Source organism: Drosophila erecta, unplaced genomic scaffold (genome assembly GCF_003286155.1).
Source record: "Drosophila erecta strain 14021-0224.00,06,07 unplaced genomic scaffold, DereRS2 tig00000092-arrow-pilon, whole genome shotgun sequence".
In the NCBI taxonomy this organism is placed as follows: Eukaryota; Metazoa; Arthropoda; class Insecta; order Diptera; family Drosophilidae; genus Drosophila; species Drosophila erecta.
This window is the reverse complement of record NW_020825207.1, coordinates 10,432,230-10,459,050: the sequence shown is the minus strand read 5'-3', so window position 1 is coordinate 10,459,050 and position 26,821 is coordinate 10,432,230. Positions and strand designations below refer to the sequence as shown.

The 26,821-nt window shown below is 45.4% G+C and overlaps 2 protein-coding genes across 6 annotated transcripts in view; one reads left to right on the top strand and one right to left on the bottom strand.

The window, feature by feature from the left end:
• Positions 1 to 26,821, bottom strand: part of LOC6548470 (kazrin) — a 48,172-nt gene that overhangs the window by 11,447 nt on the left and 9,904 nt on the right. For 2 of the 5 annotated variants that reach the window (XM_026980760.1, XM_001975153.3), the window contains 11 exons: positions 12,666 to 12,726; positions 12,109 to 12,414; positions 10,728 to 11,361; positions 8,521 to 8,736; positions 6,769 to 7,671; positions 6,653 to 6,713; positions 6,032 to 6,231; positions 5,477 to 5,971; positions 5,143 to 5,304; positions 4,908 to 5,052; positions 1,739 to 1,850 (listed from right to left, as the gene is read on the bottom strand). In XM_026980760.1, coding sequence (XP_026836561.1) covers positions 1,739 to 1,850; positions 4,908 to 5,052; positions 5,143 to 5,304; positions 5,477 to 5,971; positions 6,032 to 6,231; positions 6,653 to 6,713; positions 6,769 to 7,671; positions 8,521 to 8,736; positions 10,728 to 11,361; positions 12,109 to 12,222 — 3,042 coding nt within the window. In that variant the 5' untranslated portion in view covers positions 12,223 to 12,414; positions 12,666 to 12,726. Of the gene's footprint in view, positions 1 to 1,738; positions 1,851 to 2,227; positions 4,010 to 4,907; positions 5,053 to 5,142; positions 5,305 to 5,476; positions 5,972 to 6,031; positions 6,232 to 6,652; positions 6,714 to 6,768; positions 7,672 to 8,520; positions 8,737 to 10,727; positions 11,362 to 12,108; positions 12,415 to 12,665; positions 12,727 to 18,368; positions 18,602 to 26,821 lie in introns of those variants that run through there. The other 3 variants (XM_026980761.1, XM_015156297.2, XM_026980762.1) reach the window with 3 other exon arrangements.
• On the top strand, positions 14,243 to 14,813 carry LOC6548471. The gene has a single exon (XM_001975154.3). It carries the CDS (start codon positions 14,295 to 14,297, stop codon positions 14,757 to 14,759), a length of 465 nt encoding a protein of 154 aa, XP_001975190.1. The 5' UTR covers positions 14,243 to 14,294; the 3' UTR covers positions 14,760 to 14,813.

Sequence of the window (26,821 nt, the reverse complement as noted above, 5' to 3'; positions counted from 1 at the left end):
TCATTTTTCTGATGTTATGATCTTGTAGAAATTCAAAAAAGATCAAAAATGTCCCAACGCTGAACTTCTAAACTCCATAACTCAACTAATCTTAATCGGATTTTGAAGCGGAATACCTCTAAATGTTTCTGGTGCCATTCTCTAAAAAACTGCATTCAAATTTGGAATTTTATTTTTTTTAATATTTTTTGTCATTTTTTCTGATGTTTTGATCGTGTAGAAATTCAAAAAAGATCAAAAATGTCCCAACGCTGAACTTCTAAAGTCCATAACTCAACTAATCTTAATCGGATTTTGAAGCGGAATACCTCTAAATGTTTCTGGTGCCATTCTCTAAAAAACTGCATTCAAATTTTTTTTTTTTTTTTTTTTAATATTTTTTGTCATTTTTCTGATGTTATGATCTTGTAGAAATTCAAAAAAGATCAAAAATGTCCCAACGCTGAACTTCTAAACTCCATAACTCAACTAATCTTAATCGGATTTTGAAGCGGAATACCTCTAAATGTTTCTGGTGCCATTCTCTAAAAAACTGCATTCAAATTTGGAATTTTATTTTTTTTAATATTTTTTGTCATTTTTTCTGATGTTTTGATCGTGTAGAAATTCAAAAAAGATCAAAAATGTCCCAACGCTGAACTTCTAAAGTCCATAACTCAACTAATCTTAATCGGATTTTGAAGCGGAATACCTTTAAATGTTTCTGGCGCCATTCTCTAAAAAACTGCATTCAAATTTGGAATTTTATTTTTTTTAATATTTTTTGTCATTTTTCTGATGTTATGATCTTGTAGAAATTCAAAAAAGATCAAAAATGTCCCAACGCTGAACTTCTAAAGTCCATAACTCAACTAATCTTAATCGGATTTTGAAGCGGAATACCTCTAAATGTTTCTGGTGCCATTCTCTAAAAAACTGCATTCAAATTTGGAATTTTATTTTTTTTAATATTTTTTGTCATTTTTCTGATGTTATGATCTTGTAGAAATTCAAAAAAGATCAAAAATGTCCCAACGCTGAACTTCTAAAGTCCATAACTCAACTAATCTTAATCGGATTTTGAAGCGGAATACCTCTAAATGTTTCTGGTGCCATTCTCTAAAAAACTGCATTCAAATTTGGAATTTTATTTTTTTTAATATTTTTTGTCATTTTTTCTGATGTTATGATCGTGTAGAAATTCAAAAAAGATCAAAAATGTCCCAACGCTGAACTTCTAAAGTCCATAACTCAACTAATCTTAATCGGATTTTGAAGCGGAATACCTTTAAATGTTTCTGGCGCCATTCTCTATAGATTTTAAATGTCAAAATGTCAATAGTCACAAACCGCAAGGTACTTTTTGCCATCTTTGCATAGAGATGCCAGCCGATTTTCTATGAAACATTTTAGCATCCTTGAGTGTCCTTTATTTGAACTCAGAGTTTATCACATACTCGTAGGCAGCTTCGAGTGTAAGTTACTGTCAATACAGGTTGCAACAGCAACATATCATAAATTAAATTTTCAATTTAGATGAAAGCCTGTGAAAACATGCTCCCAGTGATATGAGAACACTTGCTGAAGCTACCTCTTAGGGATTTAAATAATTTATAACACAGACACCGAGCGACAACAAAAGCTTCACGTCAATTCAGGCTAAGGATACAGCAGTAGTTGTTTGTTGACTGGCAGACGATTATTGTAATCAAGACATAATTGGCTATAACTAGCTATATGATTAGTTTTAAGTACTTACCCTGAGGTTGCCGCTCGAGCGGCGATCTGTTGTGGCATAGTGCTGCAGTCCGCCGGGTCCCGTTAGAGGCACTACGCCGCAACCGGAACGGATGCCCTGACCCAGAGTCGCTCTACACAACAAACATGGCAATTTCGATTTGCGAATTTTTGCATAGGTCGTATGCGTGTGTGTGTGTGTGTGGGTGGGTGGTGAGTGGGTGTTGTGGGTTCACGGGGGCATATATCATGTTGTGGACGGGTTTGGATGTGCATGTTTTTCGATTTTCATGGGCAGGCAGGCAGGCAGGCAGCACATCAAAGACAGGACACAGACGGCAGATAACGGGAGTGTGGAGTTTTCCAGATTTGAAATTGGAGTACATGGAGTGCGGGCGGTCAGGCAGAGCAGCAGAGATACAGAGACAGAGAGAGAGAGAGAGCAGGCAAGGCAGGCACACATACACACACAGAAAGTAGTTTCATAGGCGTGTTGTTGAGTTGTTGTTAAGTTGTTGTTGAGTTGTTGTTGAGTTGTTGTTGATTGTGTTGTTGAGTTGTTGTCGGTATGGTTGTCGTTGTGTTGGTAATCATGTTAGACAATCAAGCAGAGTTAGCAACAACAACAAGCCGTCGATTCGATTACCAAATTACGAAATGCAAGGGAAACATACGGATGTGAAAGCAAAAGAGAGTGGATCGAGTATAGGAAATATGGAAAAGAAACGGGACAAAGACGAAAGAATTTGATTAATCAATGTTAGAGAGTTACTTTTATTTTGATTCGTATTCGCCATGGCACAATTAACTACACGTAGCGTAAAACAACAATGAAATCAAAGATATATGGTGAGCGAAAAACCCCCGAAAAAATAGAAACTAGAAAGTAAAAGTAACTTGAAAAAAGAATAGCATTGCTAACAGACACGAAACCAGCAGCCATAAAAATTGGCGTTTTTTGTTTAAGCCTTGGAAATCCAATCACACATATCTATGTAGTATCGTTAGGGTGTTTGTATGCAATGGTACTTATTAAGATGACATCGATTAGACTAGTTCAAGCTACTTAAAAACATTGATAACACATACATAGAACTGGTTTTCGGTTGTCTGCGTATGTTTTCGAGTACGTGTGTGTGTGTGTTTCAGAAATAGAGAGAGATATGTAGGCTACTTAGTAAGCAAGTTTTACTTACAATTGACACTGTAGTTGCAAAATTGCAAAACCAAACAAACGACTTCTTAACAAAATTAACTTAGAGGAGCTACAGCCCTGCGGTCAAATCTTCAGAATCCTGGACTCTGCATTTTTGTTGCCCAGAAGTATGCAAGCAAATATTTGATACAGCCATACGCAATAAGCAAGCCATGTCAATACAATTACATTTTTAGGAGCATACTCGAGGAACCTTAGCCATGGCAGACTCGATACCGCAGGGCGAAACTCAATCAAAACGCTTCACAGTATGCAACACCAAACATGAACTATATCATCTAACCACGGAAATGTAGATGTGTATGTGTCCATGGATCTGTGTGCGAGTGTGTGGTTATGTTATTGGTCTTTAGGGTTCCATTGTGCGCTCAGTGGCTGTCTAACCGAGCTCAGAAAACAGCTTCTGTATCACAGGGAACGGGAACTTGTGTGCTTCGGCCTAGTGACGAAAGACGCTCATGTGGAAGGGTGTGTGTTTCGGCATTTGCAATGCTCATCTTAGGCGTAACAATTGATAATGTCTGAAATACATACGAGTATGTATTTCAATCCCCTCCTCAACTACATTGACGTAAAGCCTTAACCCTAGATTTCTACTACATTAAATGCTCGATTCGACTTGTAAATCAACCTAAGTAAATGCAACGTTAAGCGCTCCTCAGAGAGTATCTTCATAATTTTGATATCGGATATGCAAAGCTTGGACACTGGTTTTGTTATTGACGTGTGCGTTCCTAGTTCGATGCCTAAAGCACTTTATAATATTGTGGTATGATTACATGTACGTTTACTACTCGGATGTGTGAATATCCTGGCGAGGATCTATCAACTATTCGTATTGACGAAATGACTAGCGCTGTGCTCCAGTTATTGTTCTCTCCCTATAGTTATTATCGTATCATCTTTATCAGCTTGGCTAAACAACAAATCAGTATGAATCCCGTTTGATTTTTGATTATTATTCATTTTCGTTATCGAGTTCTTTGGTTCGTGCGGATTGTTTAGTGGCCCTGCAATTTGGCCAATTGTCTGGAGGCTTCCATTTGAAATTCTTCCATTTGACAGTAAATTAGGTATCTGCATTGCGAATATAGAAGATACAAATAAACATGGTTCGAGATATTTTGTGGGAAAGAAAAAAGAGAGAAACATGGCCACGAGGGCCGCCATTAGTGCGATTCGCTTGTGGGACGGTTTTATTTTGCTTAACAGATCGTCTAAGACACGTTCACATGATCAACAACGAAACAAAGTACAGAATTACTATCTAAATATACAGGCTGGAGGACCTTTACATACTTATGCACGAGTAGACAGAGTTAGATACAGATATGACATCGCATGATATGACATCTAATGAGTCGAGAACTTGGCATTTCTGCAGTCATATTTCATTGGTGATGTGGAAGAAGATAGATGGATGGTATGCAGATAAGAAGCAGCTTATAAACGAATGAACAAAGCACTAAATATATTAAATAGCCAGAGATGATGTGAGCATGAGTGTCTGTTTCGGGTGTGGATGAAAGTACATGATGATGCAGATGATGAAATGAGATCTGAAGAGCTCCCACAGTGACGAAACACTTCCTGCTAGCAAAGTCGAATCAAAAACAAAACTCGGTAAACGATATGGTCTTAACGAAGGTGCAGAAATGAACACAAACTCAAACTCAACTCAAACTCACAACGAAGACCGTTAACAGGAAGTTATATAAACTCGGGGTAACTCGGGTAATGGTAATACAAAACGGCAATAACTCAATCAAAACAAAGACAACTCTAATGAAAACGCTGTGTTACGCTACATATTTACGTTTCCACAATTCACATGTCAAACCCGAGGGGCTACACAAAGGACTCGCACACACAGGGCGCACACAAACACACTCACACAGACGCACACACGCACACACGCACACACACTGAGATATCTAGATGGGCTCCGTGGGACTGGTAAACCCTAAAAACTTACCGTGCGGGCAAAATGAGGGCATCGAATTCCGTGTTGAGATGTCGCCGTATTATGTTCTTCGAGGGGGGAATGCCCAGGGCGGTGGCCATGGTGTCACCAGAGAAGGATGGTTCCAGCACCACAAGGCCGCCATGAACGCCGCTATCTGCAGGTGGGATTAGAGTGGGTCAGAGGAGCCCTGCTGATTGCTGCACTGAATGGCATAATCAAAGGCCAATCGATATGGCACACGCACCCTTCAGATTGTCCGCGTACTCGCCCAGGTCGATGGATCGCACCCAGCGGATGAACCGCTGGTTCGTCCACACAATGGGGTCCGTGTCCACCGTCTCGGATTGCACCCGCCGCATGGCCAGAGTTTGCCGGTCGTACTTGACGATGCGCAACACGTGGATGCCTGCAGATGGAAGGCAATGGGATTGCCATTTAATAGGATTACAATGTTTAGCGAGAAGGATGCCCCATGTAATGCACCCAAGCATATTTGTGAATTACTAACTTACGAGTATAACCGATCTCGGCTGCTCAGTGGTTTTTGCTTACAAAAATATTTAAAGACTTAATCGTACCGTGCACAATGCTGGCCTGATGGAACTTCCGCGTGACGCCCAGGAACTTCTCGAGCTCCTTCTTGGAGAGCGTGTCCAGCATGCGAGCGTCGACCAGGGACTGCACAAAGGGCTCCGCGTACTGGGGCAGTCCGATGTCCGGCAGCCACTCGGTGGCCACCCAGGTGTGGCCCAGCTGCGTGATCAGCGGATAGCGCACCATCTCCGGACGCCGCTGCTCCTCGATGGCCAGCCGCAGTTTCTTGCGGTGCATCGGATGGGCCAGGCCCAGGCCCGCCTCCAGCTCCACGTCATTGAGCTCCAGCAGCACCTTGCCGCTCTTCACGTTCTCGGCGCACCTGGCGCTGTACTGGGGCATGCCCAGGGCCACCTCCAGCCAGGCGAGCACCTGGGTGGCCCGCCAGCGGTCGATGGGCAGCTGGGAGGCCTCCCGCAGCAGACGCAGCTTCTCGGCGTAGCCCTCCTCCGTCAACGGATTCCACGAGTAGTCGGTATCTGGAGGGAATAGTAATATTTATAGAAGTTTATATAAATATCTAAACCGTTGGTACTCACATTCAGTAACTCCATCAGCGGATAGGGCCTTGCTTTTATTCCTGGAGCGAGCAAACACTCGTGATATGCTGCCCCAGGTTCCGCCGCGTCCATTTCGAGCACCGAGTGGTCCACTTTTGCTGGCGCTGGCGAACTTCCGGCTGATGGCTCCATTGCCTGGCCCCTCGGGGTCCACCGGGGAGCCCAACTGTTCCACGGACCTATTGGAATGGTAGAAGTGTAATATGTGATATTGAATGCAAATGACTACACCATTTTTGTTTTATGTTTTAGCTAGCAATTATGCTAAATAGAAATTTATCAATGTTGAAGTGTTCGAAATACCCAAATGCAAATGAGTGCTTGAGCTAAATTATAATAGGCGTGTAATGTAATTTTAGCGTCCATTTATTAATTTGTTTAGTTTTTGCATTTGCTGTCGACATGTAATTAATTAAAGCCGTTAACGCGCAGATTAAAGTGAACACACGATGTTAAATATTTCTAAACAAGTTGATAGCAATGCAAATAACGTTTTTCATTGAGCACCGTCCATTGACAATGTTTCTGTATTGTGAAATAAATTCTTTAAAAGCTTTAAAATCTGTGAGCACTCAACATTAGGTTCATTTTGTACCATACCTTGAGTAGGCCGCCGAATTGAGAGGAGACAATGTGGGGCTCCGTTCCTTGGGTGTGCCGACTGAAACGAAAACCTGGCTAAAGTGGGATTCGATGGGAAACAGGGGTGTGCTTACATTGGTACATGTTCTGGCTGGACACGAGGGAGATGCTGTCGGGATCGACCGTGATGCAGGGTCCATTGTCGCAGGTGCCATCGCTGAAGTTCAGTTCTCCGCCGGTGCTCTCCCGATCGCTGCTGTTCCTCAGGCCCGAGTCATTGGAGCAGGAGTTGCGATCGCCCGCCGTGGCGCCGGATCCTCCGCTTAAGCTGCCGCTGAAGGCGGACAACGAGTTGCCACGCCCACTGTCCTCAGTGGTGGCGCGCATGCCGGCCAATCCCCCGCCCATGCCCGATGCGGCGGCCATCTGACTGAGCATTCCCGAGGCAGCCGACGGAGGTGTGAGTGGGGCAAAGGAGTGCAGGCTCTCCTGATCCGACAGACAGCCGGTCAGCTGGCGGCGTGCCTCCTGCAGCTGCTCCTGCAGCCTCTGGAGCTGCAGATCCCTGGCGGACAGCTGCTGGGCCAGGGCCAGCGAACGCTCCGCCTCATCGCGTGCCTGCTTGAGCAGCTGGAAGCGTTCGCGATCCCGATCCCCGGAGATCTTGGCGTTCGTTGTCTCCGTCTCCCGCACCCGCTCCTGGTAGTTGCGTATGAAGTCGCGCAGCTCTTGCTCCTTCTCCTGCAGCGAGGCGCACAGCTGCTTCACCTGTCCCAGCAGATCGGACTTGTCCGTTCGCAGCTTCTTCCGCTCCAGCCGCATGGTCAGCAGCTGGTTCTTCACCGACCTGAGCTCCGACTCCAGGCGCTCGATGCGCTCCCTGGCAGCTGATCCTTCGCCGGATGAGGCTGCTTCCATTTCGGGAGCGGTGTCCACACCGCCCACTGCCCCATCTGTGGACAGCTCGAGGAGGCGTCTCAGTCGAAGCAGTTCGGCATTGAGACGATCGTTCTCCTCGCGCAGCTTCATGGTGGCCTCTGCAAAATGGGGATCTTTTTAGATGGGTCAAGGAAGTGGACCCCGCTCGTTAGATCTTAGCTACAGCTACCAAGCTGCGGAGAAGCGGTGATCGCAGCAGGAATGCAAGCCAGGTTTACAAGCTCTCCTTCAAGCACCCAAAAACGCGGCAAATCAAAGCATTTTTATTAAGGATTACACACCGCAGCTGAAAGCTCTTGTCTAAAAATGCGGAGGAAACTCATGTTTCTACAAGTGCTCTTCAAAATGATATTTTAAAACAACTCCCTTGTTGGTTTGCTTAACTTTAAGTGTCAAGTTCGCCTTTTTATATTGCAGATACACATTGTATAGCCACTACTGACTTGCATGCCTGCCAATCGATTTTCTACTCATAATTAGCAATAATGTCCTCCACTGGCCACCCACTTCCACTTGCGATTCCCGAGAATTTTTCACACACTTTTCCCCGCCCGGATTCCTTAGCATGAAATAATATTAACTGGAACCGAAGAAACTGAGCAAAACTATGGACAACCAGCTGGTGCCAGAGCACTGGCATTAAATATGCAAAACGAGAACTGGGAACTGGGAACTGAGAACTGAAAACGCATTCAAAGTTTTGCAGGCGAACTAAAACCCAGTGCAATTATAACTTAACCAGGCCAGGGCAATGAATCGGCAGGCACTAAGCGGATGAATGGGGATCAAGTGCAACTACTTTACGGGTGGAACAAGTTGGGTGCTGGGTATGGTGGGTGTGCTGGGGATGCGGGTTAATTGTGATTGCTGCTGCTTCAATTAAAAATACAGAGCGGAAATTGAGATGAAAGCGAAAGGGGGCGGGGAGCATAGATTGATCGACTTACCTGGGCGGGGAGCGGAATGCAGGCGGTGGAACCTTGACTCGTCGTTGCGATTTCCATCGCAGGATTCGAGGAGGAGCAAGGCCGCCGATGCGGCGGATGTGGGGGAGTGCGGGGCTCCCAGGGCCAGCGACGGATTCGGGCTTAGGTTTACATTCAGATGCGGGGTCAGGTCCTGATCCGGCTCCGGCTCCGAAAGGTTGGCATTTCGCTTGTCGACTGAATTCGGCATTGTTCAGATACAGATACACAGATATAGATGGTTTTTGGGGGGACTTGGGGTGTTTGGGGTATTTGGGGTATTTGGGGGCAGGCAAACATATTCGGGTTGACCCAATAAGTAGTTCCAAATAAAACAAATAAACAGCAACGGCCAACAACGTCCACAACAACAACAACAGGTATATAAGAACAACGCCAACAAATGGCTATAATGGTAATGGGGCTGGTGGTATGCATGAGTGGTTCGATGATGGTACGGACCGACGGATATATGTGTGTTTATATAGGAGGACGAGGAATGGGAATGCAGGGGTCGTGCAGGACTCGAAATTAGATTTAGTCTCATCGAAAACGGACAAACAGCATTGAAGAGTAAATAAACAACAATTATTGCAGTCGAACATGGAAATGAATTAATATTGATTGTCGGCACATTAATCTAAATGCAAACGAGTCAGCAAGTGATGGCGATAACAATGGGTTCATTGGAACGCCTGTACGAGATGCACATTGTGGTTATCTAGTTATTCCCCCAGCCACAATTGGAAAGCCCAGGTCACAAACTCATCCATGTGAATGACTGATGATGAACCCAAATTGATTGCACACACACACAGCGAGGATAATCGTTATTCACATACAAATCCCCCCAGTGGATAGGCATAATGCCGTTTTTTCAGCTTTTTTGCTTATTGATTGTCAACACGGATTTATTTTATGGCCAAGGATTTAAATGAAAATTTAATTAGCACTTAATGCGCGGCATGAAATCATTATAAAAGGCAACAAAAATGCATGTTTAAATTGAGGTCAACACGGAATGAATGCTCTGCGCTGTTTATTAAATGCAAGCTGCCAAATTGAAGAGTTAACTCTTAGTCAAGTCCCAAAACTAAAGGGGCTGCATCAGCCACACTCCGTCAAATTTTCAGCGTTTAAGTTTCGAAAGCCCAACTCGACCGCAACCACTTTGGGATCCACCGACTTTTTCACCTTCTCCGGAATGACCCCGTCTATCTGCTTCGTTGACTTTTCAACTGCAGCACTAAAAGCGATGGGTCAGAGCTCCTGGACGGGCAGATTGACAGATGGCCAGATGCTCCAATGGGGGAGATGGGAGATGGTGCTTGTAGCTCCGACGAACGGACGAAGCCCATTACCATCCATTTGTCAGATTTTTGAAGTGTGCATCACTTTGCCATTCTGATATAATCCGATGCGTTGGCCAGGCCAAAAGACCGAGGCAAAAAAGGCACTATCCCCGTGCCACATGCCTGGAAATACCTAAGCCCCCACTGCATCCATGTCCTGCGGTCCTAGTTGTTTCGTTCTGCGGTGGCTCTTACCTCTGGTTGCCACTGCAGCTCACTGGTAGCTGGCAATCTCTCTGGCCACAAGACAACATTTCATTTGTTGCCCCTTTTGTGCCGCCAAATACTTTGGCAATGGCTTAAAACAAAACAAATGGGATTTCATATTTTACGCAACTGGCAGTTGGAATTAAATCAGCGCTCCTGATTGAATCCTTTCAACCTGAACGCTGATTTAATTCCTTGCTGGCCGGTACCCATTTGGCATTCTCACAGTGGCCAGCATTTGTGCATTCATGCCGCAAAGATCCGTGCCCCATGCCACAGGACTGCCCCTCATCCAACCACCCCCCTTACCCCAGTAGCTCCTTTCTTTGCCCGCAGCAATCTGCTGATTGCTCCCCCTCCTCACGCCCCGCGCCCCACGCCTTCACATTACAAATGCATTTGCATACACTGAGCGAAACACCAGATCCAAGCACAGTAATTAAGTTCAACACTTAAACGCCAAAAGCGGTTAAATTAAATCATATTATAAAGAACTTGCCCCAAGAATAAGCGTTTATATCAGTAAGTACCACCCCCAAAGGAACTGTTCTGTTTTTTACTTTAGGTGAGGTTTCTCGCCGTGTACACATTCACCCTTGCAACAGCAACCCCCTCTCCCCGCACACTTACCGGCATTGAGTGCACTGCCGCTGGAGGGGGCGTTGTGGGCGGGGCCGGCTGCCTGCGCCAAGTGACCAGCGGCAATTAAATTCGAGTTATTCGCATGGATCATGGCTGTGCCGGAGTTGCAAGTGCTGCTGCTGCCGTTGGTGTTGCTGTTGCTGCTGCAGTGGCTGCTGCCGATGCCATTCGGCAATTGCTGCTGTTGCTGCTGAGGCACTGCTCCTGCGGCTTCCGCTGTCTTGCCAGGATACGCAGGACTCCTGTGCTGGTGGAGCTGGTGGTGCTGTATCTGCTGCTGGAGCGGCTGATGGTCAGCGGTCATGGGTGGGGTAAGGGTCTGGTTGCTGCCATTCGAGCTGGACGGCGAGGAGCTGCTCTCGTTGCTGGGCGTGAGGTCTCGTTTGGAGGCCAGGACCAGCGGTGATGGCTTCCCTGGTGCACCTCCGCCACCGGAGCCTGTTGCTCCTGCTGCTCCTGCTGCTGCCGAGGATGTCGAGGCTGTCGAGGCTGTCGAGGATGTCGAGGCCGTCACCGAGCTGTCCAGCGATAGGAGCGGTCTTATGGGCTTGTTGTTGTTCACGGAAGCTGCCTTCTCCTTCAGTCCCGTCGCCACTGAGGTGTCCAGGGATTTGGCTACTTTCTGCAAGGGGTTTAAAGCACTTAATTACTCAAAGTATTCACATTCTGACGCAGAAAACGCTTGCTAAGAGAAAAGAGAAAGAGAAAATCGTGTGTTTATGCCAAGCCCACTTTGCAAAATCCTTTCTTCATTTATTTAATCCATTGAGAGATTCGTTTAATCTTATTTTATCGAAAAATAGTGTTTATTATGCCACAACAGAGTTATGAAAATATCAATTATTTTTCGGTACAGCTCTTGCTTAAGCTTAAGCTTTTGATTCGATTTGAAGACGCTTCCACGTTATGCCAAGCATATTTTGGTATCTGAATCTGCATAAATTTAGGAAATTCGATTTTGCAAAATAGGCAAGGAGATGCTTAAAAAATGTAGCCTAGCGATAGCAAAATTCAGATAGCACGGAAAGATAGCTAAAGAGAAGTCAACTTATGCAATACAGAGCCCGAAGTTGTCAACAAGTCAATGAGGGATGCAGAATGGGTAATTTTTTGAGATTTCAGTTTGTTTTTGATCAAGCGCACTAGAGCGAGATGAAGTGGTGCGCCAAAAAAGAGGGGAGTTGGGTGGGTGAAAGTGGACCCCGTGGCATGCAAGCTGTTCCCAAGCAATGAATGAGGCCCAATTAGGTTAAACATCAAGTGAATTTCTTGTTTGGTGGTGCGGGTGGTGGGGTTTTAAGTCTGTTATCTGGGAGCGAGGGGAGCGAGGGAAGCGTGGGGCGGGGTGGTGCATTCGGATTGTACTTACGGATTCGCCCAGCTTGTGCAGCGAGGCGTTTATGCGGTCCGGATTGCGCGGCGGCGGCTCTGGTGGCTCGGAGGCTGCCATCGTTGGTCCGGCAGCTAGACCGTTGATTTGCATGCTAACCACCACCAACGCAAGCACCTGTCGCACACACACTCACAAACACTGAGGCGCCACTAGAGTGCACACACCAACCCACCGGCCAAAAGGGGCGTGCGCGTGGGCGGAAGGACGTTGTGGGGCTTTCTTCTGGGCGCCTCAACTGCCACCACTCTGCACTAATCGACACTCAAACATTCTGACTTAGGCCTACACAGAGAAAAAGTCAAACAAAGTTAGTTTAAACTCACTCTGAGCTAGCTACAGTGAATTCGACATCTTTTAGGATGGTGCCCAAAGTGGGCAGCTATATATTGTAATGATGGTACTTCGCTTTTAATCGCATCAAGATGCTATTATGCCTAATACATTTCGAGGGCAAGATTTCCGCAGTGTAAACGAATAATTCATCTGGGCTATTGGCTAGATATTTAAGTCCTAAAGCGCGGAACAATACGTACTCTAAGCTGGCTGTCCCCTTAACTTCCTCGCCGCTCAATCTGCATTCAATTACGGGTTGTCCTGCAAGTAAACAGAAATGGAAATTTGCATCAGTCAGCGCGCCGTGGATGTGCAGCGATTTCCGCTGGCAGCTCAACTAATTTGGGTCTGCCCACAAAATGGCCATAAAAACTGGGAATCCCCCGGTCGGGCTTAGCTGTTTGCATGTAGGCCAACACCAGCCATAAACCTCCATTTGCGCTGCTTTTTTCCAACGCCATTGCATGCCAACGCTCAGTTTGCAGTTCGCAGTTTGCAGTTCACAGTTCGCAGTTTGCAGTTCACAGTTCACAGTGCTCCTGCCCCAGTTGTCACTGCGGCAGCTGTTCCTAAGGAAAAAGTTAAATTACAGGGCTCAAGCTCGCAACTCGGAGTGGATTCTCGGTGGGGCGGAGTGACAGCTGTTAACTGGGCATGAAGCATGTGACACCGGGCGCAAAACAACCCCACGAGGCACTCGTAACTCCAACTGGTTGAAAGCAAAGGTGACATGACGTGCACTTTTCAGTTTGACCAACAAACAACCAGCGCAGCAAGGGGCAAAGTGTCGAAATCATGCCGAAAATAAAAGCAAAAGTTCACGGATGGAATCTGGATACCTGAAATTACTTATTGACGCTAAAATATGTGCTGTAGCTGATAAAAGCCAACTATTAAACACTAGTGCTATTATTATTAGAGCATCGCTTGCCATATGTTACGTGAGCAGTATGATCTTTCGGTTTCCCGTTGACACCCCAAAACTTTAGGTTTAATCCGCTTTAAGACCACTACAACAAAGGATGACCAGCAAAATATGTTGCGGTCATGTTTTGGCCCTGTGTTTTTGCTTGCCAACCCCCTGGAAACCCATGATCCGAATGGATGCTTGGGGTCGAGCGATGGAGCCTTCTGCACATGTGAATGTTTACGAATACATACGGCTTAGAGCAACAGAAGCGGCCAACCCCGCAGTTAAAGCCGATTCCCGAGCACCTTGACGACGAAACCACAAACATTTATATTAAAGCAGCAAAGCCAGGTGGTAAAACAAGGGGCGGGCACAGGCGGATGGGGGCGTGGCAGCCGCACTAATGTGGTGTGGGCCACACTAGTGCACAAACTTTAATCATAATAATAACAAGCAACTTTTGCGTTACATCCGTGCCACGAACACAGATGAAGTTGGCCAAAGTTACCCTGTTGTTGGCCGACTGAATGGGTATTTATGTTGCACACTGACAGCACAGGCCGCAGATAGATGAGGTCCTCCTGGCTGGGGAAACCCCAGCGGGTCTACGGAATATACTGCTAACATGCTTTTTAAACTGTCTGTGTTCAAATTTCACTGCTTTTTTGGATGGAAACCTATTGCTGCCCCTTGTTATGGGCTTGTTGCTGGATTATACCGACAGAGAGGTAATTAAAATGCTCGTGTACCCCTCTTACGTACTTATTAAAGTTATAATTTAAGTCACTTCGAACTTGCATTTCATGTGCAGTAGTGCTATTTTAAAATAGGTAAACTTTATACATTTTATAAGGCTCCTAGCTAGCTTTTAAATTTGTGTACATAACTTTCGGGCGTCCTTGCTACATTTCTCCAAATTATGAGTCATCCCAACCAAACGGCATTTTACGTGCACTTGGAGGATCCTGTGCGGAGTGCGCCTCCCAGTGGACTGCACCGCAAGTACCGCCCACCTCCGCCACGCCCGCAGGAGGAGCGTCTGGAGGAGGCGGAGGAGCGACGCAGCTGGCTGGGCGAGCAAAAGGTGGAGCAGCTGTCCGTCCGCCTGGCGCGAGTGGCGCTGATCACGGATCGCCACCATCGCCAAACCACCCAAAGTTGGCTGGATTGCCGGGATCGCATTACTCGCGATATGGACGAGCATGTGCGGAAGCGGACGGCGCAGATCTCGAAGCGCCTGAGGAACCTCAGCGACCACAACCACCAGGTGCAGGTGCGCAAGGATGAGGCCAAGCAGGAGAAGCTGCTCCGGAAACTGACCCATCTCTACGAGGCACAGAGCGCCAGCACTATTTCGCGGTTTTGGGGCAAAATTCAAAAGTAGGCACAGTCAATGAGATGAGGAAAATGAGGAATAATAAAGCTAACTTGTATATTATCTATGGAGCTCCTTTTTCCGCTTCAGGCATTTTCCTCGGTGTATGTAAGACACCATTTTCCGCTTAGAAAGTTTCGCCTGTCGCAGCGCACGTCGAACTTCCACTTTTCGACCAAGTCTGCCATCGACATAGTTGCAGAAAATCGCTTGTCAACTTTCCAACATGCCCATGATGCGTTTTTATAGCCAACTTTCAGGGCTTTAAGTTTGTCCAGGTTGTCCGGCAATTTGCATTGCCATGAAAGCAGAAAGTTGAGTACGTAAAATTAGTTACAATTTGTGTCGAAGCAGAACAAATTAGCCGTCGCCCAGGGGACTCCTCAAGTAGAAAGTGGGTGGCGATTTGTAAGGATTTTCATAGAGCTTGCCCCCTGCTCCTTCTGAAAGCCAGATCCCGATTATGTGCACTCAACTGCAAGTCAGCAGGAGCGTGTGCACACATATTTGTTTGGCTACACACACATCACGAGTCAAAGGAGCGTGTTGCTGGTGGCCAACTAAGTGCTTTCCCTTTGTCCAGAAGCATCTTGCGCCCCGTTAGCAGCACCCAGCATCAAACTTGAAGTTCAGGCTGAGCACTTGACCTGTTTTCGCCCAACTTATTTGATTTGTGGCCTGCTGGTGACGCTCCTTATGCAGTTGCCTTCGCATTCAATTAAGCTCTTGGGCTTTCACTGTGTGTGTGTGTGTCCCTGTGTGAATGCCCTGAGAAGTATGCTTCATAAATTGGTTTTTATTGGGGTCCCATGTGTGTGTGTGGGTCTGTGGCTTGCGTTCTTAAAACTGGATGAAAAATATTTGAAATTTATTGCCGCTGCCTTTGATTCAATACGCACATTTATTAATTTATTATTCTGTGGATTGGAGCTCAGGAACTAAATAAATCAAAGGCTTGAGATGGAAAAGACTTAAATGAATTTGCCGAACAAATGGCCAATAAGTTTTGGCATATCGATTGAAAGGCGGCCTACAAATGCATGCAAATTAATTCAGTATTTGTGCTGAGCCAAATCATTTCAAGCGACTTGATTGCACAAACCACAGACCAACGAGCACGCCCCAAAGTGCCATAATGTCGAGTTCCGCCCTAGGGCGCCACAACTCGGTGACAATTGACATTGGCAGTGGCAGCGACAGTGACAGCGACGGTGGCGATTGGGAGAAATTCAATGAAAATTAATAAGTTGAATTAACAGATTCACGCCGCGGGCAGCCAGCGAAAGCCAAGCCGCCGCACACGTCAAGTGGGAATTTAATGGCTCAGTGCCCTGCCAAATCAGTGACTGGTCATTCCGTCCGTCCTGACAGCCATCATCAAGGTCCTGCCCATCTGAACTCGAACTCGACTCCTGCCTCAGCTGGCTGAGCTGGCTGAGCTGGCCAGCATTCAATTCGATTACCTGCAAACGAACACTTTATTTCCGCAGGGCTAACTTCATTGCCCTTACATATCCTGCTGTGTGACTCATAACGTGATGACTAAGCTAACCAGTTAAGGGAATGGCAGAGAGCAAAATTGCATTGACCTGCTCTAAAAACGCATTTTTTATAATATTGCCCAAGTCACGGAACATACTTGAAATGCTCATCAACCTTATTTGATTAATTTGACTTGTAAAGTTCCTTGTGCATCAGAATGCAGTTTAAGTGGCATGCACTTTTCCGAGTAATTCCATACAAGCTAAGTTGGAATTTTTGCAATATTTTTTTGGTCAAAAGACCAGCCCTTTGAGGTTAGAAAGTTTTCAGTGCGCTGACCGTTTTACACTTGCTTTTAGCCCTAATTTCCTGTATGACTCGATGGCTTCGCCCCTTTCTCAGCCGGAAAACTTCAATGGAGCGAGTGGAATGTGTGGGAGCTGCGCAAATTACAATTTCAGCCAGGGCCCCTCCCCGAAAATGGTAAGCCTTATAAGCCCCCCTATCTCCGCCCCTGTTGTGTTTGCCAAGCGATTTCGCTGCAATCTACATCGCCAGCATTCTCCTTCTTCGGCCGCAAAACTGACAGCAATCAGCTTTGCTGTGGATAAAGTTTTATGCCGAGAAACTCATTTAGTTTGCAATTAATTAGTGGCAGCCGACAGAGCAGAGTTGAATTTGTGTTTTTAATTTGACTAAATAGATGCACCACTACCGAACGCTGGAGTGCTTCTATAACACAACTGCCGGGCAAGTGGGAAGCTCTTGCTGGAGTAGCATAGTTCTGGCTGAGTTTTCCGCTAGGCGTGAAATGTAAATGCTTGACCCAATTGGCAGGCGGCGTCAGAAGGGAAATACGACGAAAAACAACCAGCCGCCGACTACAAAGTCATTTAAAATGTTTGCGAGCGGTGAAACTTTTTCTCCGCCGCTTTTGGCGAAGACAACTTGAACACAATTTGATAACCTACATTTGGGGGTCTTGGCAACATTAAAAATTTACACATGACGGAGTGACTGGGCTGGCTGGGTGGAAAGGGGTGGCTGGTGGGGGGTTTTGGCCTTACTCGCAGTGCAAAAGTGGAACGGAGTGTTTCCACAGCGTCCTTGAGCCTTGTTTTTTATTTGGTATTAAGAGCATGTCAAGTGAGTCTGGCGAACACAGAGGCTGAAGGCAGCATGGCTAAGTGAGTTTTCGTTGTTGCTCCCTGTCACAGGAAACGGATGTGTGTGTTTGTGTGTGTGTGTGTGGGAAATTGAGGCGGTCGCAGGAGGAGCGGCCACCGTCCCCGGAGGTGGGTGGCAAAAGTCTTTAAGTCTTTCGGCTTAATAGCTTTCAGTTTGCGACTTTCCCGGTCACAACCCGACCCGATTCTGGCCGGTTACCCCTTCCTTGGGCCCAAATCCCCGCCATTTCAAGCCCTTCCTGCTCGCAGTGAGTTATTGTCGTGCGATTTATAACGCGACGCACTGTTGGCAGCCCTTGCTGCCTCCGGAGGGGGCCACATGGCGTATGCGTAACGTATGCCACATGGTCGTGGTAAAAGCTCACGTAATATGCAACATTTACCGCCCGCGGTGCTCCGCCGGTCCCTTTTGATTTATTCACCCAGGTGGCATACCTTTGACCCATATGGCTTTGATTTCTTGAAATTACAGTGACAACTCCTTATGCATTCATAGCAGAAGCTTATGAATTGGCTTCTGCATTTTCTCTCTGTGCAGTTAAGTGCCTGTCGTGTCTGGCAACAATTACTGGTGTTGTCATTAGTAAGAACACCCACTCGGAAATTAGTAAGGATTTGCACAGGCGCAAATCGGTTTAAAAATGCGTGCAAACACTTTGATAATTCATTCACAAAACCCAGGCGGCCAGAAATTCCCAAATGAGATAGTGCGTAATTGCGACTGACACAGATTTTCCCCATTCGCCTGCTCGGTGGTTTTCCTTTATATTTGCGCGCAGAAACAACAATAAAAACAGTGACACACAAGCTCCAAAAAATTTCCCTGCTCCACGCACACTCGCACAAATATTGACCGAATTTCACTGGCGGTGGTTTTCCCCCCGAAAATTCGATTGTTTCTTGTTTTCGGCGATGCTGTGTCTGGCTGTTTGTTTTCGAAAAAATTTACCTCGGCTTCTGAGTGGAAAAACAAGAAAGCCACACACCACGTGGCCAACAGTTGAAGTCAATGTTGATTTCTTTTATTTTCCCGTTTTTTTTTTTTTTTGGTTTTTTAGCTTTCTAATTTGTTGGACACGCTTGGTTGAAAGTTTTTTCGGCTATGCTCTTGTTGATTTTATTCACACACGCACGCACACCCTCTCCGCGAAGAGAGCGGGACAGGAAGAGAGCGAGCGAGCGAGAGAGAGAGAGAGTGACCGACCGCAGGATATGTGGGGATTAATTCCGGCGCTTGGAACGTCTCACTTGGCGAATCTCTCGAATGGCACTGAGCTCGGCTCGAGTCCTTGGCATTTGGCTCGAGTGCCGTTTTGGCGGCGTCCCTGTGACGTCACAAAAGCTTAAGCACAGCTAGATGGGAAAAAGGACGAGAGAGCGCTCCTGCGCACTGGCGAAAGCTCGCAAGCGCTGGAGAACTAACCAGCAAGGATCTCTCGAAAAACCCGACCTAGCCTTGGACAAGTGTTTGTTTACGTTTTCCAACCGAACATCCCGCAAGAATCCTTTCGAATCCTTGTTGCTCCACCGCTCCCAGAACGAAGGTCAAGCTCCGAATCGCAATGACACCACCTCCGTTTTCAATTAATCAGCAAAATAAATTGCACTTTGTTTGGACGCCACCATACATTTTCCCCGCAATTTAACTTGGCCGACACCATTTGCAGACTGTGTGGTTGCGCCACAGAGCAGCATTTTACTCTAATGAAATATCTCGAGACCAAAAATGTCAGTGGTTGCAAGTGCTGGCGACAGAAGGAGAGTTATAATTTTAAAATATGAAAAGCCCAAAGCAATAAATGGGGTTGGAGTTGTGGGGCAGCTGTGCACTTCGAGGTTGCCAACGACAACTGCAGGCTGCAGTGTAAAACAATCTGACTGTACACTATTATTTACGGCAAATGTAGAATTTACAATGGAATCGAAATTATTTGAGGCTGCACTCAAAACCGAAAATGTGTAATTCGATCCTAAGAGGAAGTGCTCAAATTATTGTAAAAATATTGTAAATGTTTTCTGCCAAAAAAATCACATCAACGCATCTATGAAAGCTGATATTATTGTTACCTGAATGTGATTGTAACGAACTTGGTATTTTCATTTAAAGTCCAAATGGCTTAATTGAGTTTGAAAAGGCTTAAAAGTTCTGACAGCTGTAATAAAAATGGATTTCTGCTGTTTTTCTGATTCATATTTGCTGTTAAATTTGCTTAGAAGCTTTGATACAAAACCGAGCTTCATATTTAACTCAATCGTTTGCCTTTCAATTACTTACTTCGGATTGCACCGATAAGCAAACCTATTTTGCCGCATCGCAACTGTGCAACTCAAAGCGGATTCGATTGCCATATCAACGTGTATGGGCGGAGTAATCCGAATGAGAACCATTGCAGTGCATTATCCTGTGCTCACAGGACTTGAACCGGGAAAATCCCCTTACCGCTCTTGGCGGAGAGTGTAGTGCCATTCATAAGCACAAGTGGCAGACGTGACTAGCACCTGCTGAATCGGTTAGATATATCCTATATTATCCTGCTACGCCCCTCGAGCCCTTCGCATCCACAAACTCATTGACACGGACACTGTTTGTCCTTATTTTGACTGACAATCATTGTGGTTGCCATCTGTCTGCCTGCGGATATGTGAAGTGCAGTCATGAGATAACCGCCATCATCTGATGCTAATAAAATGTTATCAAATGAATGTCCTGCCTATCCTGCCTATCCTGGCCTTTTTTGTGGCCCGGCCCTCCTGGCAGACGCCGCCATCGGTGGCAGGATATGTGTATCTGATATCCCGAACAATGGCAGCAGAACAAACGCGCACATGGAGGCGCATCGATTACGGCCGCAGTTCATTCAACCCGACTCCTCCATCGGAAGAGGCCTAGGACCCTCTTACCCCCCTGGCCAAGCCAAGACAACAGACTTCCCGCCGAGAAGAGGCGGCGGGAGCTGCACTATCTGCCACAGGTGACGCGTGAAAAATTCCACAAGCCATGGAAGCCGAAGGAGGAGACTCTGCCGTGCAATTCTTCCCTTTGTCGTAACTCAACTGCCATTGACAGCCAAGTGTCCCACTGATGCTCGCCGCCCCCCCAACAGCCGCCCATTTTCTCCCATCAACCCGTGGTCGCTTTTCCGAGCTGCCGCCTGCAGAGCTGCGGAAAATCAACTACGACGTCCTCAACCTTAAGAATTGAGCGATTTCAGTGCAGTGAGAGAAGAACCAAGATTGCATGGGGAGCAAATAAGAAGTAATTTCTACTGATATATATGATATATATGATGTGATGTAAAGAACATATCACAGCGGATTCAAGACTTTTCAGTGCAATTTTGAAGCCGCCTAATCTTAAGCAGTAGGGATACATTCAAGCAGCCTTACACTTTTTTTTTAGGTGCATTACAATAGCCGGCCAGTCGTTTTGTCAAGCAAACCAATTGTGGGCACGGCATGGCCATTGTCACTGCTTGAGAGCCACCTCCACCTCCATTGACATCCCCACCCAAAAGGGGGGCGAACATGAAGCAGGAGAGCTGCGAAAGAAATGGAGTTGGGATGTTTATCAATGCCTTGCGCTTATCGCCGACAGCCGCCGCAGTCAGACAAGTGGAAAACTATACACGCCCCTCTGGGCAGAATAAAAAAAAATACAAAATAAAAGTATAAAATACATAAAACAGCCGGATGCGTTGGCTTGACAACTTATTTCAACATCTTGTTGTAACTGTTCGTTGTGCGCTTCCTATTTTCATTTATCGCAATAAACTTTTCCGCAGATGGCACTGCACAAAGTTAGCAGATGGAAAGTGGGGGAGTGGCAGTGGGAGTGGGAGGCGTCGCCAAAGTTTTCCCAATACTTTTTGAAGCCTTTGTTGCTGCCCGGCCATTGTGTGCATATGAGCAAATATCTCATTGCAAAATATTTGCGTGTCCTTCTTGTACGTTTCTTGTTATTGAATTCGATCGGAGTTCAAGGATGGCCAGATGCGAAATGCCAAATTGAAAATGCATTGAAATTTAAGCCGATTGGGGTCCAAAGAAACCACTCAACCTAAATCAGCTTACAGATGCATTGATTACCTCAATTAAGATTCCAGCCAGGGGACTGTAATGAATCGAATTAGTATGTAAATGTGCAGAGATAGAAAGTGGATGGTCGCAATTTCGCTAGGAGTGTGCTTTACACATTTTCCTCCACTTATATCCGTTGCTCGTTGTGCAAACTGTGTACTGGATTCGTTGAAAAGCATGTCATAGGAAACAAGCTGATTATTGCGACTAAGTTCAGTGGAATGCTTCTGCTTTCCATCTCAATCCATCTAGTGCTTCACTCGCCGAGTAACGGGTATCCGATAGTCGCGACACTCGACTATAGTGCTCCATCTTGTTCTGCTTTCCGGTTCCGGATGTTGCTAAACGGTTTATCGCACTTGCCACTGCAATCGGATGAGAAGGAGTCGGGTGCGGAAACGGCGATATATTATTAATGTCTATTATAAGGCAGGCGAAGCCAATGCGGCGTATGCGCATTTTTTATACTTTTATTTCGTTTTATTCCTCCGTTTTTATTACGGTCCTGCCCCAAGGCAACGACACATTTCTGCCAAATGTTTCTCCATTTATCCTTTTGGCCCTCCCATCCCGATTACCACCCCCGCTGCCCCTCCCAGCGGCCCTCGTGCTTGGGGCTTCCCCTTGCTGTCCGGGTTTTATGGCAAGTTGCAAGTCCCGCGTACCCAGCATCGCTTAATAAGTTTTTATTGCCCCAACTCATGCCAAGTGGGTGGCAGACGGTCGTGTTCCAGCGGCGGTCGACCAGATAATCAGCGCCAGTTTCAATTTCAATTTCAGATGGCCACCTGGCCACGCCCACCAATTAACGCCAGTACTTGCCAAATACTGAAAGGACTCTCGGGTTTTGGTGCACATTGTCGTCGGATTGCGTGCCGCAGTTGCATGAAATTGCTTACCGGCAAATCGCTTTCGGTGTGCGTAAATATAATTTGTAAATATAATAAATTCTAAAATTTCTCAGATGCCCGTAGAGAAGAGGTGGGAGAATTCTAATTTTGAGTCAAAAGTCCTCACAGATACGTTCTGTAACAGCAATGTCAACCCAACCTTTTCTTTAATTATTGTATTGATAAATATATTTCGATACGGATAAAAATTATTATTCTATTTTGAAAATTTCTGCTTGTGTGTGCTACCCAACATGCCCTCAAATCAACTGGAATATCTTTTTCAGTTCCCCTCCCTTTTATTCATGCCAGAATATTTCGCTCATATTCGTATTTTTATGGCAAAGGGACGTGCTCCCTTGAACAGTCCATGTATGAGTTGGCACGGCCATCGATAAATCTTCTTCGGAAGTAAAAAATAATAAAAAGCAAAAACAAGTTAAGCTACTTTTGTCATACTAGTCGAGGCAGGACCAAAAACCTTCAAGTGGGAAAACGGAGTTGGAAAAACACGCTTCGCTGGAGTGAACAAAACGCAGAGAGATCAAGATGGGAAACTAGTTGTATGATGGAGCAATTCCCCGATGTTAAAAACAAAAAACCAACCCTACAGAAATTTCCCACTTAATTGGAGTCTCTTGGTGCGGATGTAATCGCTTAAAATAAGACATGCCACAAGATTGATTTGGCGATTACCAAATTCAAAGGAGACATGAAACTGCCAAGCTTAATTTCTTATTTATTTAGGGCTGCTTGTTTTGGCTCTTCATTTCTGCACTTATTTGTTGTGAGTATTCCAGTTCAGATATTATTTTGGCCACTATTTTAATTCAACCAAAGTGTTGACTCTGTCTGAAGCACTTTTTTTAGCCGTTCGCAGAGGAACTTAAAGCCATTTCAAGCTCTGCTCTCCAGTAAGAGGTACCAGCTAATCCGCAGCTTCCTTGTCGCCGTTTAATCTTTATGAATACTTTGCCTTGCGGAACGTAACAATGTAAACTCTCCGCCGCCGTAAACCACGAAAAAAGGGAGTACGCTGGGCAACCCACTGGGAAAGATTTCCGATGGCTTTGTCTCTGGCAAATTGCAGTCGTAAAAGCGAGTCCGGTAAGCAGTGGCTTAGCATCATCCGGAGTATGCGGAGGATCCGGAGCAGCAGCAACCTGCAGCCATATGCACTTAAGATGTCACACGAAAGTGCAACGAAAGCCACATGTGTGGTGTGACCATGCACTCCTCACTGGCATCCAGCGACATGGCGTCCTTTTTATATGGCGGCCATAACTTTTCAGCATGCCGCCACGCCCTGTTAGCCCTTTCATGGCTGACCAGCGATTAGTTCATTCTTCTCGCACTTTATGACCCCAGGAAGCAGGGGAATTGGGTGGGGCCACTCTGCTGATATTGATCAAAGTTCAAGCTGGCTTGGTATGGAAATGCCAACCACTTTCACTAAAAGCTTTCCTTTCCTTTCCCACAAAAGAATTGCCTGCATTTACTAAGCACTTGAGCAAGTATTTGTCAGCCCGCTTGAACCAGTAACCCATATGCCAACACACCCTTGCGAACCCCTTCACAAATGGCTGTCCCCACGCCCATCGTGTTCAATAAACTAGCCAGGCCAGCGATTCGCATTCAATTAGTGACACTCTCTGAAATGAAATAATAAAATCTAAAGTAGGAGTTCTTCGCTACATTATATAGTATATGCTAACAGTGAGTAAAAACTTGAATCTAAATGCAGTTTCCATGCTTTACATTGGCTGACACTTTCAGAACTTGTTTCTCAGTGTGGCCATTTACATCCCTTTTGGCCATTTCAAAAATATATTGCATACCCCAAGAAGCCAGCTCCATGCGCAACCAAGAGCAAGACCAAATCCAAGTCAGAACGACTGAGCACAGCTGCCTGCATCGGGCAAAGAGATTAAACTTGTCGGGCCACAGCCCAGAAATTATTCGTGGCTGCCGCAGCCTTTGTTGCTCCACTACCCACTACCCAGTACCCATTACCCACGAGCCAGGATCCAGGATCCAGGATCCTGTCTTGTGCAGCGTTTTAATTGGGTTTTCTGCCATATTACATTTCAGAGCCTCAGTTGCTTGCCAGCAAAATGCAAATCGACAGCATGGAAATAGTGAGGCAGATATGCACTGTTTGTGTCTCTAATTTCTACTTATAATTTCGCATTATAATATAGAGGCGATAATTATGCAACATATTGAATGATTAACTTAAAATCACAATCAACTTATCGGGCTTTTGAGTTCAATAACTTAACGTTGACTTAGCACTCGATGCATTAAGTACACTCAAGATTTATTTAAAATTCAAGCCGTATTGTTGAATTATTTAGAAGAAAACATCTTACATATTTACATAATAAAACGGGCAATTGAATGCCTTGAGAGCCCAAACAATCGACAAACAAAGAACCCGTTTTGCTATTCATTTATGGAAGTATCCACATTTTCAGCCATGAACACTTGATTGCGGCTCTTGTTTTAATTTGCGTACACTTTCGAACAAACATTCCAGCTGAAAGCTCTTTAAGCTGGGAAGACAAACAAAAATCAGACGGTAAAACGGACTTTAAATTTTTTGAATACGCAGAAAGGCAAACAATTCCCTGAATGCGAGTTTCAGGCAGTGGAAACTCAATCAAAGGCATGACAGCCAGACTACCAACTCACTGAGGAGGATTTTTCCGGGCTTTCCACGTCGAGCTGTTTCTCTCTTCGAATGCCTGTTTAACCACGACGCAGATGCAGATGTAGATGCAGATGCAGATGCATATGCAGATGCAGATGTAGCTGCAGATGATATATAGATACAGATACTGATTCATTTGTGTATTGGAATGCATATCTCGAGCTCGCTCGCCTGTCTTTCGGCGCATTCCATTTGCATTTTCCCCGAACATTTTCACTTAAGTCCAACCCCACCTCAACTGCCTTTACCTGTTGGCATTTGGTCGCGAATGCCATGACATTTCCTTAATGAGTAGTTCACCAGCAGAAACTGCGTCAACATCGCCGCCTTCATTACCCCATCTGGATCAGTTCATCTCCCTCGTCTAATGCCACTTTGTAAGTGGTTATTTAGCGTAAGTAATGCAATAAGTCTGCTCCTTTTCTGTCCTCCATACATATCCATCTATATATATTATATATATATTTTCCGGCTCGCCTGCACCTGACTTTGCGCAGATCCGTGTAATCCGCCACCGAAAAAGGACGCGGAAAGTGCAGGAAAACTATTTTCCACGGATGGCAGAGATGGCATAAGTAACTAAGAGATGAAACTGCAAAGTGAATTAGTGCGAGGCGAGTGGCAACGGGAATGGGAATGGGAATGGAAATGCCGCCTGCACTCTAATTCGTTCCATAGAATTTTAATTGGCTTCTTGCCAAAAACAAAGTTTAAACAGAAGTTAATTTTTTTCAGGTGTTTTCCAATTGTTGGTAACAAAGAGCAAATGTTTTCGCTGCCATCTTATCGCGTTTTCCTCGTCCAACTTCTGGAACTCTTTTCTTCTAAAACGAATGACGGCATTAAATGACAAACTTTTCCCGTCATCGCCATTCAAAATGCATGAGCAGCGGTACTTAAAAGCAGCTGAAAATTAGTAGTTTTTCTTCAACTAAGAATGCTTTTCCCACTACCTAATATTTAATTTGCAGTTAAATGCAGCTGGCCTTAAGGCCAACTAAAAGCTATATCTACAAGAGAAAATGGCATTTCTGTATCTTTATGCTTAATGTTCATTGTGCAAAGAGATTATTAATTAGCTAGTTTCTCTAAGAGTTAGTTGAGCAATTGCATTTGAGTTTTCTGTGCAATATAGCCAGAGATCACTGTTACATACATACATCAACTTTTTGCTTTTTACAATTTAAATTCACAATTCTCTCAACATTTCCCTGCTTGACCACAAAAGACTGAAGAGTTCGGTAATTAATTACTTAATAGGCTGACAAATCGACACTCGAACCTTGCGAGTCAATATTTAGTTACTCAATGAGCTGCACTTGGAAATTACCTAATTGATATTTAATACGCACGCCCATTGAAATAATTAAAGCATGGCTACCGGCCATCAATGAAGTGACGTAAGTCTGCTGAAAATTCGTATGAATGTAAACTGATTTCGTACAAGAAAACTCGGCTTTACAGCAGTAGTAAAATAAGCGATTGAAATTCAGTAGCCACACCCAGTAATAGTTGACAGCCTTCGATGTTCGATTCTGGCCGATTCTGGCTAGACAACTGAACGCTCTATATATGGCTGCTAGTCCATAGATATATCTGCAAATCGGTCGGAGAGGGGGCGTGTGTGCCATAAAGAGACGTGCTGCGTACGTGACAATAAAATGAAATGTGTAATAGCCGCTGACGGCGAAAAGCTAACAAACTGGCGAACAGATGAAGCTC

Bases quoted from the DNA above. Each gene is read 5' to 3' on its own strand.
- LOC6548471 (XM_001975154.3), top strand. From the start codon at position 14,295: ATGAGTCATCCCAACCAAACGGCATTTTACGTGCACTTGGAGGATCCT.